The sequence below is a fragment of the Leuresthes tenuis genome, unplaced genomic scaffold, assembly GCF_036924035.1.
Source record: "Leuresthes tenuis unplaced genomic scaffold, fLeuTen1.0.hap1 SCAF_19, whole genome shotgun sequence".
NCBI lineage: Eukaryota > Metazoa > Chordata > Actinopteri > Atheriniformes > Atherinopsidae > Leuresthes > Leuresthes tenuis.
Window position 1 is genome coordinate 15,417,701 of NW_027325373.1, and position 18,119 is coordinate 15,435,819.

Sequence of the window (18,119 nt, forward strand, 5' to 3'; positions counted from 1 at the left end):
GCCTGAGGCTATTTTTCTATCCCAGACATACATTTATTAAAATTAATTAGTTATCCCATGATTGTATATCAGACATGTGATCTTTCACATCTTTTTTTTCTGTTAGTGTTTGTGTTTAATTTTTACTAATCTCTCACCATTCTCACAGAACAGGATGTTCCTCACAGCTTAAAACCTCTAAAAACCCTATTCTGCTTAACAAAGGTATTAACTTGTAAGTGAACATAGTGGAGCACTAGATAAAAGCACAGATTTTCCCTTTGGTAGATGTTGGAGATCATAATAGAGTCAAAAGGAGAGTGGACATCTTAGATGTCAAAAACATTTGGAAACTGTAATGGGTCCACTTCAAATTTTAGCCTTATGATGATATCAGTTTAACAGGATAATTATTTGAATCTGGCAGCAAATGCTCATCAGTATGCGTAAACAGATAATTTCGTATTTGCAAGTAGCTTAATTAATGCGGCATGTCTGATATATTATGGTAATGTAAACGACATATTGGACCAGGTATGACTATGCAAAGTTAATCATTATCAGTTCTCTTTGGGGTAATATCATACTGTATATGTTTTTGCATAATTTTTTAATGTGCAGAATTAGTGTTGATGTTGTAAAGGTCGTGTTAATGATAATGTAGGTGAATATGTTATCTACCACCCCTCCTGTCTCCTCATTTGGACATTTGTCGAGCTTAAAACAGTAAACGCTCCTGAATGTCACACAAGCGTTCACTCCCCGTGTGAAGTTCTGCTGCAGCTGGTGCTTCAAAACACCAAAGGGCAAGTTGTGAGAATGTCGATGACACCAGGCAAAGGGTTTAACGAAACTGCAGAATTGCACACGCAGCTTTTTTTCCAGAGACTTCATTAAATCTGCATGATAAAGACAGATGTTTGAAAAAACTGGGAACAACATGAGAACATTAAGATTTTATTTTCTAACCTGATAAAAGGCTTCTCATTTTATTGGTAAAGCTCATCTGACATAAAACGCTAAAGGCACAGTGAGGTCATGTGCTCCACAACTGTCAATATCACCCAAATAAATGAGGCTCAAACACAGGGTAGATGTTGAGTTTTTCACCAGAAGGGTCACATGTGGATTTAATTGCTGCAGTGTGTGTCGGCTGGTCAGACAAAACTGTTGATATGAGTGTGACAAAACACCACATTTGATTTAATGTGGAGCATAATTTTGGGCACAGCCCCCGGATGGGCTGGGATACTGCTTTCAAGGCTGAGCCTCCTGCTGCTGCTGCTTTCCTGCAACAGATTTCTCTGATCCTTTTGTGTCTCCCGTATGTGTGTGTAGTTTAATTGAATGAAAGTAAAACATAAATGGGTTTGTGTCATTACACCCGTTCCAAAAGTTACCTCATCCTCCTTAATGAGTGAGAATGTAAAAAAACCACGAGAAAAGAGGTTGGGTTTTTTTGTCACATTGGGTTGGGCCACGATGGTCCACTCTTTGCTGTGTAAATATTACTCAGCCTGTGGTTGGGTTTGTCTGCAGCAAACAACAGGCCACCAGGGAGGACATATGGAAATTCTGGCTGTGGCTTAAAACAGAGGAAAGGAATATCCATTGCGTTGCGGTTCTGCATTACAGAGAAACTACACTGAGCCCTTTCTTCTTACTTCGGAAATATATAAATAAGGCACACATTAGTAAAGTACGTTTCTCACATGCACATAATTCATTCATGTCATCTCCTGTTTCCCTGAAATCGATACAATGTGCATGATGAAAAGACTTGCTAGATCAGAAACGGCTATTTTAAACTGGAGATACTGAAGCAAAGCAGATTCTCTCAGTGACAACCACATCAAATGAGTTATCTCCCTCCTCACTCCTCCACATCGGAGCATGTCTGTCTCATCTTTATAGCCCCCTTTCAAGCACTTCATTTGGGGCCTCAGGTAAAGTTTCCGCTTCCTGGTTGTCACAGTTATGGCTCATTAAAGGGGAAACTGACTCCCTCTCAGTTCCTGTTAATGTGCACAAGTCCTCAGTACTGAAGTTGTCACACATGTGCATCTTGCCTGCATTAGCAGATAGAGGTCAGTCTAATGACTGTCAGATGCTGCTCTGAGTAACGAGTTGTTAATAAAGTTGAAAGTCTCCTGACTCTTTAGAAATACAGTCAAAGTATTGATAGCTAAGTGGAGTGAGGTTATCAGTCACACATGCTAAACTTTATGGAAATATTTGATCAATCTGATAGGATAAACAAGTACAGTTAATGCAGTTTCTCACTAAAAGTTAAGGAAAGAAGATGCAGGGCTTTTATTTGATCATCTGATAAATGTTTTTGATTGTTTGTTGTAAAATAGTGGAAACTGTCCATCAGAATTTCCCAAAGTGCAAGTCGATAAGTAACTGAAACTGTCTGAAAAGAAAATGAGTTTGGCTTTGAAAGACTGTGAGCTCTTCTATCATTTAAAAAGCTGGAATCTGTGAAATTGTGGGCAGTATTTCAAGGATATTATAAAATGAACTGATTTTAAGAAGTCTTTTAGTCAATTTCGTTGTGTGAGAATAGAAATAAATAATGCTGCACCTATTGAGTTTATTCGGTTGAATAGTACCCAGGATGGAAAAAATCATAACATTCAAAAGAAATAACACCAATGTCTCAAACATTGTTGAGGTGCAAAATTAAAGTGCAAAGAATTCTTGTTTGCTTTCCTTTAAAATGTAAGTGTTCTCCACCTCTGGGAAATATCAAGGTCTTTGGCAGGTAAATGACCACATAAAAGCTCCATCGTAAACAAAAAAAAAAGTATTTTCTACTCACGCTACTATACTTTCTGACACCCCAACACTCTTGAAACATTTCAAAACACAGTGTGACCTTCCAGTGTTTGACATTATCAGTATCATCTTTGATCATGTAAGGTTGTTGTGAGTTGGACTCTGCGAAAAGATGCTGATACTCCTGCTATTTAAAGCAGAGGGTGGTACAGGTGATGTATCATCGCGGGCAGAGCTGAGGCAGAGAGATGAGACCCTCCATAATGTTGCCATCTTGCCACATCTATAACTAGCCTACTCATCGAGAAGCATCCCTGGAGGCCTATACACATCATGACAATGTGAAAACTCTTTGCAAACATGTCAGTTTTTAAGCACATCTTTCCATGATATATGAGAACTGAATGCTGCGAAGCTATAATACTGGATTGGCCGGATAAGCTGTTCAATCTTTCTGAACCATGTCATTCACCTTTTACAGAGGATACGTGTAAATCAAACGACCGCAGTGGGATCGCCGTTATTGTAACATTAAACACATCAACCATTAAATAATTTCATTCAAATGACAGAGCAGAGCTGATGAGTCTGTTCTTTATTCTCCACAGGGAGCCATTCTTTTACCTGGAAACAAAGTTACAGAACATCCAACCAGTGGCGATGAAGGGGGGAAATTTCTTTTCGAGGTCATTCCAGGTAAGAGTGAAGCACCTTAATTACTGTGGTCTTTACTGAGGGGGGAATGATGAAAGCAACATGCACAGGGCGGCAGGAGAAGAAAAAACATGAGGTAGAAAATCTCTTTGGGGGAAAAGGGAGCAGTATTTGTCAAAGATTGATTTGTTTCCAGTTGGTTTGCATGCATTTTTTTCCTCTAGGATGCCCATTAGACCTACAGTCCTCCTGTTTTTACAAAAGAACATGGCCCTCATACTGTGTATGTGCAGTGTCTGATCGTGGGTTTATTTTCTGGCAGTAACTAAAAAGATAACAAGCAATGTCAGCACAACTGACCCCCACCTGATGCAAACACAAAAAACATCTACCCTGTAACTGTATAGAAACAAAACGAGTGCAACACAAAGAGATATTTTTCCATTCGAAGCAGTGTAGATACTTGAAGTGTGAGAAATAGATATTTAAAACACCCATGCAAACTGGGGAAACAGATACAGCTGTGCAGAGTCCATCTAAAGCCGGGTGTGTACAACTACCCTTTTTCCCTAGTGTATAACCAAATGAGTGTCTTAGAGAGAAGATCAAAATACAAGTACCATAACCTCTTCTCGGGTGATTTGTGACCAGTTCCCCTTTGGCACAGGCACAAAAGTGGCCAAGCAAACTGTGGTACAAGTTTATTCTAATATATGTACGTAAAACGTTAATTACCGACTGCTTAGGCTGAGATTTGTGCAGCTGACCAGAATTGACAGTCCTGGTGTGCTTCAGGTTTGGCTTTCAATGGTGTTTTTGTTGTTGGTTGCTAATGGTATTGCTAGTTATCTAACGGCTTCCACATAAGATGCTCCCTGCAGAGGTAATTTCATGGACCGGTTGCTACTTTTCAGTATTCACTCTGAAATTCAATGTGTCAGCTCTTGATTAAAAACTCTGTTTGGAACAATATAACAGTTTAATTCAAACTCTCTTCTCATTTTGACTCATTTCCTAATATAACACAATAGGGAGAGTCTCAAAGCATCAGATAACGGTTGTTTTGAAATTCCATTTATTTCAATGCAATTGTGAGAGGCTTCTTGAGAAATAATTCTACATGTTCTTGGTAATTCACATGTGAGTTTCTGCCTGGTTTCTCTTGCACCACAATTTGATAAAAGTGCATATGAAATGAAAACAGTTAGCTGCTTTGCACGAAAGAAAAAAAGATGTGAAAACATCTGTCCAAGAAACAAAAAGGGAAGTTTTGAATACAGAACTTCGTGCTTTCACTTCTCTTTACTAATTCTGTGCAACTGAATATTTTCATGTGTTGAAAATCCCACGCTGCTGACTGAACTGCTGCAGGTGCAGAGTTGATAGTTTATCTGTAAAAAACAAAAAGAAGAAGAAAATAAAAAAGAACATGTGCAGGAATTATCATATACCCAGCATTATTTAGAGAAATTCCTGGGTGTAGCATTTTTTTCCTTCTCTTTCTTTAAGTTGCAGAGGGTTCGGGAAATCTACAACAAATAGCGTCAGTGCTGGCAAATATGTACTATTGTCGCATTCATTGTGTATCAGCTTGTAGAGACTTTATTTTCAGCACTTTAGTATCAGCACACAAAAATAAACCCATGCCTCACTGACTCATCGTTCCCTTTTTCAGTGTCTATTTCATTCAGCCTTTCCAGGAATTTGCACACTGAAATAACTTCTTTAAGTAAAAAGTCAAAATAACTACTTTGTGATGTAATGCAGCTGAGTTGTCAGGGAAGTGTTTAAATCTTGTTACACAGTGTGTTTGTTTCAGTACTGAAATTAGTTACAGGCAACAAGTATGAAGCGTATGTTTCATATATTTACAATGATATCAGTGAAATGTTTAAGGTGTCACTTTATTATATTTTTGTTGGCCTTCTCCTGTTCTGTGGGTTAGGGTCAGGGTCAGACTCTGACAAACAGGATTCCTTATGGCTTGTACTCGGCAATGTTCGTTTTTTGCTGCACAAAGCATATTGCAAGGGCGCATGAAATTCCCTCTTGGTCTAAGGGGAAACATTGCAGGAAAAGCTGATATCACTGTATGTCTGAATAACCTGAATCATACACCACTTATCTGAAATGTATCAAGACCTCAGGAGGGAAGCTTTATATTGGGAAAAGGCTCCCATCCTAGCTGACATTTCATCATAGGTATGTACTTATTTGCTCCCCTATTTTTTTGCTTTCTTATATTAAATTAGATCAAGAATTTCATATTGATAAGTACTGCTTTTTTGTATGTACGGTCAGTTTTTTTTCTTTTTATAATTTTTCACAATAGTCTTTAGAGTAATGGTGGGTGAAAATATGAATAAGTTTGTCTCATAGGCTTCTACAGGGCTGTTTAGAAGACATTAGAAAACAGCACATGTGTAATGATCCATTTGTACACCCACCTGATTGTCTCTGAGGAAGATTGTTAACTGTACAGGCTGTGCATTCATCCACCAAAGATAAAACAGAAGTTATCAGTCCTCCAATATGTCCCTGATGGAAAATATGACCATTTCCGTTTAACCTCTGCAGGATTGTTTTCTCTGAACTTACTGAGCCGATCACTTGTTACTTTTTGAATAAACCGGTTTCTGTTTTGTTCACGATTCCAGAGCTGAAATCACCAAATAAAACTGATTTCCTTTTTCTCTGCTTCACTGAAATTTGTCTCAGTTTTATACTTCATTTTTATTGTTGCTTTTTATTATCGTGCCTATTCAGCTATGGAGCAAACAATGTTTTGTTATGTAAATGACATATTAGGGTCGTGTCTACATCCATTCATGATTAGAAATGGGCATGGAAACTGGGTTTGTGTATGTCTGTATAGTTTCACAATGACTGAGATTCATAAAAAGATAACCATATGCACACGCAGCTTTATAAATGTAGCTAATGGAATGTATGTTCACATTCCAGCTTTTGTGCATACAGACGGTTTTATGCATCTGGCCCCTGTTCTCACATATACAGTACCAGCCAGGTCTGGACAGAACCACTCATTCAAAATGATTTGGTTGGTGTGTCTAAGCTTTGGGAGGTGCTGGAGACTACAAAAAAAAAACATGACCTTTTTAATAATGGATGTGGTGGGGCCATGTCATGTTTTTGCATTTTGTGCCGATGGTGCCACTAAAACAATGGCATTCGAAAGTCAAACAGCAGGCTTATTGTGGTGAACACGCAAATTTCCATCTTCAACTACAGACTGACAAAAGTTCACAAAGGAGGTGGTGGAAAAGTGACAAGTTTTGTTTCTTTTTTTTTTTAAATTCTCTTAAACTTTATTTTTTATGTCCCTATTTGTTTAGGTTTAGGCAACAAAATGACTCATCTAGGTTCGGGAAAAGATTGTAGTTTGACCAACCCAAGAATGACAATAACAGTTTTGCATGTAACATCTCTGACCTATTTATAAAAGCAGGCACAATTCTTACTTCAATACAGTAACGATGACAGTAAAGGAGAATCCTGTTACTTTCCTCATCACGAGGAGGTTTTAAGATAAGCCAACACCACACAATGCAGTGGTCTAGCTTAGCATAAACACTGGAAAGAGTCTCTGGTTTGTGAAGCTAGCCTACCCCGTCCAAAGTCTGCCTCTATAAGGTTTAACTGTTTTACCTCTTAAAGAAAGACTAAGCAAAGCAAATCATTAACATCTGCTAACATTTGACAGAATGCATATTATCCTTCTCATTAAAAGTAACTCTCAGCAATAAGCATATTTTTATGCAACTATTCCTAAGGGTCTCAATATGCTATTTGGGGTTTTCCTCTTTCCTTCAGTATGCTTCAGTATACAGTTTGTTTGTTTTTTTCATTGTAAAAAGTCTGCAATGTTACTAAGCCCAAACACCACACCAGAGGTAGTTATTCTCTCCTACAGAAGGCACTGCAACCGAACGGGCTGAAACTCCTGTTTGTAGCTCAATGTATATATATATGTCATGATGCCTTCTAAATATCTTGTTTAGCAAAACTTCCAACAAAGAATAAGCTTCTCCATCACGTTCTGTCATTTCTAATCAATCATATCAGACTATAGGCACAGGTGTTAAAGCGGAGCATTTCATACAGGAGACAGATGCCCCAGAAAACTACAGTATAAAAAAAAAATAATGTGGTAAACAAACCTAAGTAGACCCCAAAATAAATTCTTGAACCTGTAAATGAGTCTAAAATGGGCACTTTAATACACTTCTGTGTCATTTTGTAATTCCAACACAAACTTTGCAAACAGGCCTTTACTTCAGTCCAGGGACATTGGTTTCCACAGTAATTTCTCCTTCAAACAGTCAAAGTCTGAGCTGTTTGTGACTGTGTAGATGCTGTCATGTTACTCACGCTCACACACACACACACACACACGCGCACGTGGCATAAAATATGAAAACCTGTATGTTCATAAGAAAGGTCTTTCAGTAAGGACTGAATGGACTTGAGGACAGCTTCAACATTTATGAAACTACAACTAAACTATCCCCCTCTACTCCGCATCATCCTCTATGCTCTCACACTGATGGAAAACAAGAACACGGCTTGTTATGAGGCAGCCAATAAAGAAGTCTTAGAGAAGCACAGAGAGCAAATGAAGGAAAAACACAACACATATATTCCACTCCTCTAAATGTGGCTCTGCAGTTAGAACACAACATACGCTGGCAGACAGGCAGACGGGAAATGAAGGGGTGGGGAGGGGGGGGCCGCAAGGGAAGCGGGTGGTAGTGAGAGTTGTACAGAGATGTCCGTTGTCTTGAAGGGCTGGTGATGAGGTTTAAACATGAGCTGGGTATCAACTGACTGCCAGGGGCTTGAGCGGCAGGAAAGCTGTTCTCAGATTAACAACCAACTGTGTATTTTTCAACTGCTGTGGAAAGTTTTGTTCAGTTGCTCTGTGCCTCAGAAAAACTGAAAAAGTTGCAAAAGATTTCAGAAAAGATCTCCGCATCTTTTATTCACCTGTGCTGAGCACTCTCTGATGCCTCTTCTGTTCTGTTCTCAGTTCTCTTGTTTGAGTCTCTCCCCATCTGGTTGATCTGTGTTAAACCTGCAGAAGTAAGGGAACGCACTCACCACACTTCAAACAATATTTAGACTGGAATCATGGTTGTGTCTTTAGGTATGACACAGACAGACACAACGGGGCTCTTGTTTTGCTCACATAAACCAAAACTGTGTTTTTTTTCCAACAACATTGTTTCCCACCAGCCTGACATGTTACAACATGTACATGCATAAGGGGCAGAGGAATAACATATATGCATGGATCAAACTGTCAGAGATTTTGTTCCTAGCATGAAATATGTACTTGTAAAATAATCTTAGTTATACATTTTTAAATGGATTTATAGATTAGATTTTGATAGATTTATTACTCTGTGTAGCCTCCTACAGGCTAGTACTTCTTGAGAGATCATGGAAAAAGAGGCTTCCTTGGAGAATCCCTCATAGACAAGAAGCACTGTCAGAGTAAAAACTGGATATTTCTCTGTGTACATCAGAACTTCCTGTTCACTGTGGACTTTTATCTGATGCTGAACCCCGTGAAGACAGCCCAAAATCATCATAATGCAGCTGCACGAGCTCTGAACTTTACCGTGAGCAAGCAGAACCTGCAAAATGCTAATTCTGAATTCAGGCCAAATGGCACAGTCTTTGTTTCTTTTACCTGAGCTCAATACATGTCTGTAGCTAAATGTCACTCCCTTGCATGCAACTGTGATTAATCATCCTGTTCCTATAAAACAAGAATCAACACAGGAAACACTCCCCGCCGTGTTTTTGATGGGGAAACAGTGTGCATGTCTTTCCCCAAGCGCCAATAAACAAGGCTTTGACTCTGGTATGAGTTTCCCTCTTTGCCTCAGGCCCGGTCTTTGGCTCTGAGTTTCTCTGTTTCTCTGGTTGGGGTAGCTGGTCAGGTCATGGCAAGAGACCAGTGCTGAATTATGGGAATATTTCCCAGCTCATCCCTAGAGGTCACCAGCCCTTAATTCATGAGGAAACCCTGCGGTCATATTGTTGTGGATGGCTTCAAGCTTAACTTCTGTTTGAAGGGCAAAGCTTATAAAGTACACAATTCGTACTTCAAGAGCAGAACCTCCTCTTCTACTAGCGTAAAATAGTTTATCTGGCTCTATCTTATATAAAACAATGTGATCTGCAGACATTTTTCCATTTTAAATGTGAGTTATTCAGAAATCAGGATATAGAGGGGACCGTTTCTGAATACAGGGTTAGAGTGCCCTCGTGTGGTTCTGTAAGGTACGACAATACTTACAACTATACTTAATAGGAGATCATGAGGAACATGCTTTCTTTTAGTAATCTGTTTGCATGTATTGACACATAAGGAAGCAATGTCACTTTATTCTATAATGATGCTTTTGATAACATGATTGAAATATTCAAAATTTTCTTAAGTGCCCTTTTACTTTGATCTTTTTCAGGGGCATTGTCAAACCATTTCAATCACTTCAGTGAGGAGATAGTGTAACAAAGAATATTTCAGTATAAAATATCAGCGAACACACCCTTTAACAAACTTGTCAATGTAAAAGCGAGCTACTCCAGCAGGAATCCTTGAGTTAAGATTATTTTGCCCACAAAAGTTTTCTTTACATTTTAATAATTCATTTTCTCATTTCTTTACAGCTCGGTCTCACCTACTTTGCAACCAATACAAACATGAACTGATGGGTCTTCATTTTGTTAAAAAAAATTTTGTTAAATGTTTTAGTCTGTGCGGGAATAATAATTAAGACTTTGCTTTGTGACTGTTTTATGTGTATGTCTGATGGGTAGTTGCCCTTTGCAACGATGAGTATCATATGTCCCTGAGGTGCATGTCTTACTCACACAATGCAACTGGTGGTCATGTTAGGCAGACAAATCTCTGAGACAGTAAACACGGGTTCTGTGAGAGTAAGGCCATTTTTATCATTATTATTCTGATTAAAGACAAAATCAAATCCTAATTGTTTGTAATGACTGAATGCCAGGCTGTTACTACAGGTTATTATTGGGAGTTGATGACAGACATGCTGTTTTGTGAACACAGAGGAGGGTACTGTTCACGATGAAAAAGATCATTTATGAACCGGCTACGCTGGCATATAGACTGTAAGCATGTGAAGGTGGTGACTGAATGATGCATAGAAGAATTTAAATTAAACAAACCAGTGCATTTTGATTAGCCAAACGGTTATTCAGCTTGTTCACGGATAGTAAGAATATGACATGCTGTGTGACAGCATTTAGTTTAAAGAAGCCCCTGCAGAGTGATAAAGAAAACATATGAATCTGTCGCATTGACAGTTTAATGTCAGGATATATGGAGGTGGTTTGCGAATAGGCCCTCATGTGAAATGAGTCATGGATAACTTCTGCTGTTGGCACTTACTATATGTAATGGTGTGTGGCCCCCCCACTTGAGTGTACATAAAAGTCCAGTGACCGCTGGTGAAGCTTTAGCTTTGACGCATTTTCGCAGTAATCATGCTTATCTCAGTGGGACGGCAGAATTAATCTGTTTTTAATCATTTCATATTTATACATTCCTCCGCAGCTCTACTCTGGCTTATTCATATATCAAAATGGTGTTTATAGAGAGTCTAAAATACCTCGGACTACTTCAATCCCATAATGTGCTCACAGCTGCTATCTGCAGTTCTAAATCGAGCCGTTATGCATCCAGAGAGAAGCAACATCAGTTATTTCACAAGTATTTTATCTCTTTTTTGTTGTATATCCATTCTTTAACAATATAAAGAAATCTTCAGCATAAACATTAAGCATTATGTTACGTATACATGGGATTGGATAGTGTAGTAGTAAGATTGCCACCTTTCATGTAGGTGACCTGGGTTTAAATCCCCTGCATAAAAGGTAATACATCCAGTAGCAGTCTTTAGGCAAGACCCCCTTACCCTACCTGTGTAAATCGCTTTGGATCAAAGCGTCTATTCTAACCCCTCCTTTGCAAGCTTTTATCACTTTATTTTTCATCATTTACATTAATTTTCCACTATGAAAATAAAATGAAATATTTTTGGCTTAGTTTACGTGGAATGACCAAGATATCACATCACAGCAAGTCATGCTCAGATTATTTATTGTGAGTACTTTAAAACAAATAGCTTTTAAAGGAGAAAGACAACACATGAAGGGAAAATAATTGACATAATACAATATCCATTCAGAATTAGAAATGTTTGTCAAAATGAAAAGAAAGATACTAAAAGGTTTATTGAAGGTTATTTAAAAAATGATATATGAACAGCAAACAGACCCACTGAACAACCTGCAGCCCAGCGAGAGTCTTATCCTGCTTCATTAAATTGAATCGTATTTATTGAAAATAAAATCACTTCTCCAGGCAACACCTCCAACACCCACTTCACTGTCATGGCTAGACTATATATTAACACACACATAGCGATGATCAAATTACTCTGGCACGCAGGACAGAAACGAGGCTGTGTTTCAAACCTGATATAGTGACTTAATTATCGGGTGTGTGTGAAGTGCCCACACAGCTTATTATGCTCATAAATCCAGAAGGAATATAAGCAACAGCATTGATGTTTGCATTAGGAACAAAAGCCAAATAGATTTTATGGATCTTACTGTTGCAGCATAATGTAGCCAGATGAACAAAGGTTTGGCTTGTATGTGTCGACTGCCGGTATTTGCACGCCTCACACTACTCTGTGTCTTCGGAGCCTGTGCAATGTTTTCTGAGTCCTTTTTCTTTCGAGAACTTGTTTTGCGGTATGACATTTTCAAAAATGTCAAAAAACTGAACTTCTGTTACTCCCTCATCTGAAGTGGATTGTGTCATATGTGTGGGTATGTTTGTGATGTTTACACACGATTCTCAATGTGTGTGTGTGAAGTCATTAATCTGCTGTCTGTGACAAAGCGGCATACAGGCACCTGGAAATCTTTTGCTGTTGACATTTCTCACATGGGGCCTGTGAGCATCCCAATTTTTTGTTGCTGTTCTCCTCATATCTTGAATTATGACCCCCATTGCTCAGTATCACTAAGTGTCACATATTGATGTCATTGCAGCAAAGCGTGAGCCCCAAAACATCTCAACTATTTAAAGCTGGATTGAATATCGCTCAAAAGTAAAATACAGCTAGTAGACATTATTAAAGTGAAAGTGAGTGTACACTTTCACATTCAGTGATGACAGTGGTGCAAAGAATATATTTTCCTATTGAATTAGCCGACAGATTTATGTTTCTTACTGTTCAAATCTATTATTTATTAAAACTTTCAATTTTCCTTGTAGCATAACATCTAAAACCTGTTTTTCAGCACCACCCCCTGCCTCATTAATGACATTCTCCTCAGGGTGGATCGCATTGGGGGATGTTTGCAATAGTATCTCACTGCTGAAGGCTCTGATAAGAGGAAGCATCTGTAACCTGATACTAAATTCTAGACTTAATGCATTGTATGGATGATAAAGTCAACAATTTGTTTCAGTAAAGGCATCAAAATAGAAATTTATATAGCTACCACTGATTATACACACAGGTGTTCAAAAAAGTGCAATAGCGCTTAAAATTGTAATTGTTGTCAAAATAAACTAAATGTATGGCAATAACTCTTTTAGTTGGATCATAAAAGATTGGAACAGGTTGGTGATGCTCCTACTTTGACATTTGTGAGCAAAGAGTTGCAGTCCAGTAATTTCTTGTGGTGTGTCTACATCGTTTCCCTCTTAAAATGATAAATTCAAACAAGCTGAGGGACTCAAATGTTGAGAGTGCTGTCTGCTTTGTTTGATTTCTGTTGGAGCAGAAGTGTCAGAGTCAGTGACTCAAAAGAAGAAAAAAACAAAACTATCTTATAAAGAACATGGCTTTGTGCTGGTGACTGTGCAAAGCACATTGCACAAGTTGTCTTGATTGTTCATCTAGCTTCCGAATGAGGCTGACATTTGTGGTTTTGCTTTGAAAGTCAACTGAACAGTTAAAGATTAGACCTTAGCTTAAAGTCGGAACAAAGGTCTTGCTCACATGAAAATGGGCAAGTCAGTAATATGGGACCCAACAGCAGTAAAGTCAAAACAACATTAAAGCTGAAGCAGATCCAGATGTAAACCACATGTTTAGCACCATTATTCCTGTTCAAACATCTTTCCATAAAAGTGCCTGGTAGGAGCTTAAAAGATAGTCGGTGGTGGCAGCTCAAACGACTGCTGCCAGTGAAGAAGAGTGCTGTCAGTTTAAAATAGGAGGCTCTAGAACTGTTTGGTTCCCCTTACCCTCAGAGTTATTTGCAGGCCAGTGAGGCTGTTGCTGCCTTGTTGCCATGGCAGAAACTTGGGTTCATAGCAGATATTGGAGGGCGAGAGAAAGCATTTGAAGATTTTCCTTACTGAATCCTGGGGGACAACAAACTGTCTCATTGAAACATTTCTTTGCAACTTAGGGGAGTAGGAATGCTGACACTGACTCAGAAAATAGCTTGAGGGTGCCAGAAGCAGTTGCAGATATTTATTAGACACATGCTCTATTCAGAGGGAAAGTCTGAAGAGGAGATTCTCAGAACACTTGCTTAAGTTGTTACTATTGAGGTGGCAGCAGTGAAACAGGATAGGGCTTATCAAGCCTAAAACTGTGAACCAGAGAAAGCTAATAGGATCCTTTGGAAGAAAATCTTCAGAAGTAAACCCTTACAGTGAGAGTACTGATGAGCTTTTAGTTTCAAATTTAAGTGCAGTTGTTATTCTCAAATTAACTAAAGAACATGATATTCTTCCCCTTACCACACTGCACTTTTTCTGACATCTTTTGTTACAAGTAACTATAATATTCAAGATTTTGAAATGCAACACTTAAAAGTGCTGTGATGTATTGTTCAATTCTTTACAATAGATTCGATTTTAAAGTTATTCTGCTGAGGTCATGTTTTATGTGAACATATGAAAATGTCATGGTTTTTAAATGTGATAATATTCTAATTATGTCTTATTTGAACACTCGCAGCATAACGGTATAGACTAAATGTTGCAACCAACTGCACCAAGCCGAAAAGCACAAACTTGATGTGCATCATGTCATTTCAATAGCATAAATTAGGACAACAGGCGCCACTTTTTCTGCAGATTATGTTGTCAGTTGAAACCATACATGTAACAGATATACAGTGGGAGTCCATTTGTATTTTTTATTTTTTTTGTAAGCGCTTCTACAGCTGTTTAAAGGAGTCACCCCTGAAAACAAGATTGCACTGATGAAATCTGTCTGGACAATCCTGTCGGCAGATGGGGGAAACAGAAGATTTTGAGGTCTCAAACATGTTCAAACATGTTATAACTTTATTCCCCCGAATCCCTTTGACGAGGTGCCAGACAAAATTTCTGTCTGCCTGTCAAAGGGATTTAAAAGAATCAATTGGTTCAAAAGCAAAAGTAATATCTTTTTGCTCTCAGATAGATAGGCCTAGTTGAAAGGGTAGAAGCTTGTTCATCCTTACTTCATATTACTTTATGGATTAGAAAAAGGTCACTGTCCAGGTTTCCTAAGGTATCTTACAGGAGGTGCCATGGGAGTTTAGGCTGTCAGAGTTGCAGCTGCAGGCTGTTAATCATCGCAGACTGAGGAGCTTGTTCACATGCTTATAATGATCAGGTTGGTTAAAGTGAGCTTTGGTCTCCCCGATAAGGAAGCATCCTGTGTGTGGGATTTCCTCAGACTGCTCATTAAAGCAGAATTTCTGGGGAGTGTATAGTTCAGGGACACTGAGGTGGAATCTCCATTTGCACTAAATATTGACCGTTTCCTGTTATCTTGTGAGCAACAGACACATTTATTAAGTGTGATGGCTTATACTTTTATTTTATAGCCCCACTCAGAGGGGATTCTCAAATCACGAGGTTTACGTTTTTGTGTGCTATCAAATAGATTTAAAGATATTTTATGGGAATATATTGATACATTAAGTTGCCCAAAATCAAATGAGCACATTGTTACAGCTCTTATATGTGTCTGTTATATACACAGCAACCGACAAACTAAAGAAGCTATAAAAAAACTGCTATTATTAAAATTGCTATTACCACTTATGAAATCATAGTCGATTCCCTTTGTTATGCAAAGTTAAATGTTCACCTTAAGGCTAGAGTAAAATGTGATGCAGGGTAGATCCTGGACAGGTCACCAGTCCAGCACGGGGCCACACAGAGACATAACTTACATGCATTACATACACAAATTACAAAATTCTATTAATATGATTTATATGCTGTCTGTGTTTTCATCAGTAGTCTAATCAGTGGTTACAGGCACATTTGCTCCTCTGAAACAAAACACAAGCATTTCTCATTTGTCTTTTGTATGTTAGTGATGAAACCACTTTCATCTGGGCTCACATAATGGCTACCACTATTTGTAGGGATGAAGATGGTCATTTTTTATGAAACCATGATTGATCAACCATTAAATGCGAAGGGGCAGCTGCAGTAACAGAACAAAAGGATACTGTGGGATTAGTGGATATGAACTGTTGCTTGATACATTTTTTCATATTGCACAGTTTTTTCACTTAATGATGCATCCTCCATTAGCTTCTAAAAAAGTTTTCAAATTAAGAGAAGAAAATATATCAGGTCCCCGTGACAGCAAACAAACAAATGGAATGAGAATGAGAATGCTAATTAAGTGCAACATTTTAAATCTCAATCAGGCACTCTTACATCCTGATCGGTTGAGTTGAAATGTTTAACTTTTGTTTTAAAATATATATGACAATAAGCAGGAGACTATCCAGCCTCACCAAACAATCAGTTGCATACCTTTTGTGGGTTGTAGCTGTTTGAAATATTCGCTATAGTCTCGTTTACGCTCTAGTGAAAGAATTCCAGGCCTCCTTCCTCCTCCTGATTTGTGTTCATGCATCATTATTCATGTGTGTAAGACTGCAGAATGAGATCCTCTAGAGAAAATGCACAGAGTCCTGAAATCAGGCCAAGTTACAGAGAGAAACAGGAACAGGTCAGGAAGCTCAGATGCTTTCATAACAGCCTTATTGAGGGAATCGGCATTTGACATGTCACATTCCGGTCTCCACTATCAGCCTCCCACTCTGACCCCCATGTACGACCCCTGCCTCCCACATGTATCAGGTTGGCCCAGGTCTCACTCAGGGCACATTTAGGGCTCTACTGATGAGTCTCTGACTTGACTGTTACAGTGTTTGTGTGATGAAAGGCTCTTGATTTGAATGTCCACACCTGAGGTATGTAAACAGATTTATTCTCCAGATAAATATTTAGGGCCCCCCACCCTCCTTCCAACAGATACAGTTCTGTTGGTCTATTACCTCTTGAAGCCATGTTTAAAGAGACGCTCCCGCTCATTTGATGGATTATCAGCGATGTGGGATTCACCAACAAGCCTTAAAGATAAGGAAGTCATTAAAGACTTTCCGTCCAGAGGGAGAAGCCCCAGTGTCTCAGGGTTTCTTGGCCTCCAGTAGCAACAGGCCTGCCGACCCTGCACGGCAGTATTTATAGAGCACTGTGGATGAGTCATTTGGCTGAGTGCCCACTCTTCGTTCACCAGATTTACAGGTCCCCACTTTAGGGAGGGCTGCTTGATTTATGTTGCCTCCACCTCCCTTCAAGTCAGCTCCCACCCGTCTCCCTTCCTTCAGAAAAGAGCAGACACACCATCTTGCCTTCGGCTTGTCGTTTCACTCGCTGTTCTCTGTCCTACACTTCTTCCATTTCTCTCAGAAACATGCTTCCTTTGCAGTTTCAGCTCCCTTGACAGAAATTTAGAGGAAAGGCTTCCGGGGAGAGGTGGACAGAATAGCCTCAGCCTGACCTCGCATTGCTGCTGCTGCTTCTGCTGCTGATCAGAGTGTCACAGTGACCTGCCTTTGACTCAACATAATGAAGTTGTAGGCAAAAGTTGTATGAGGTGGAGGAGAGATATGAGGCGCGGTGGAGTGTGTCTTAGCAGAAACAGGAGGAGATAAGTCCTAAAGTATCTGTGGCACAGAACGAGAACAGATGAAGAAGCGGCACCTGGGGGCCGGCGGTCAGCAGCAAGAGCGTGGCTTTTGCTCCCTCAACCCCCAGCTCAGAGGGGGGTACATCTTCGTCTGCTTCCCATGGATCTTAACTCAAACCCAGGTGTGTCTTTTTGCATAGCTGTGGCAAACATTAACACATTTGCATCTGGTTTGGACTGCTGCATTATGATGGCTGAGATATTATTAGACTTAGATGGGTTTTTGGTGTCAGTTGCAGCTAAAGGATGGGGCAAAGAGTTTCTCAGGCGCCTTTGCATGTCTTTAGACACAAATCTACTTGTAAATGAGTTGCAATACTCTTTTTCCATGAAGTGTCTTGTTCATATGCAGCATGTCAGCAGATGGGAGTTTAACAAAGTATAGTTTACAATTACTGTGACTAATATTTCAGATTAAATACCAACATCTGGAAATATGTTCTCTGATTCTATGTATTTTTGACAAAATCATCCATTCTTTGCAAGAAATCGATCAACAATACTATTTCATAGACTGAGTAACACTTTACTGACAGGAAGTGAAACAAATCTTCTTTACTGAATTTGTTCAGTTTGTTGTAAAATGAAATCCTTGGAATTGTCAGCTAAGCAGGTGTCGCT

The 18,119-nt window shown here is 39.0% G+C and overlaps 1 protein-coding gene across 2 annotated transcripts in view; it reads left to right on the forward strand.

The window, feature by feature from the left end:
- arhgap24 (Rho GTPase activating protein 24) overlaps positions 1–18,119 on the forward strand; it is a 67,267-nt gene that overhangs the window by 21,893 nt on the left and 27,255 nt on the right. The window contains exon 3 of one of the 2 annotated variants that reach the window (XM_072371712.1): positions 3,369–3,456. In XM_072371712.1, the coding sequence (XP_072227813.1) occupies positions 3,369–3,456 (88 nt within the window). Of the gene's footprint in view, positions 1–3,368; positions 3,457–17,336; positions 17,621–18,119 lie in introns of those variants that run through there. The other variant, XM_072371714.1, reaches the window with a different exon arrangement.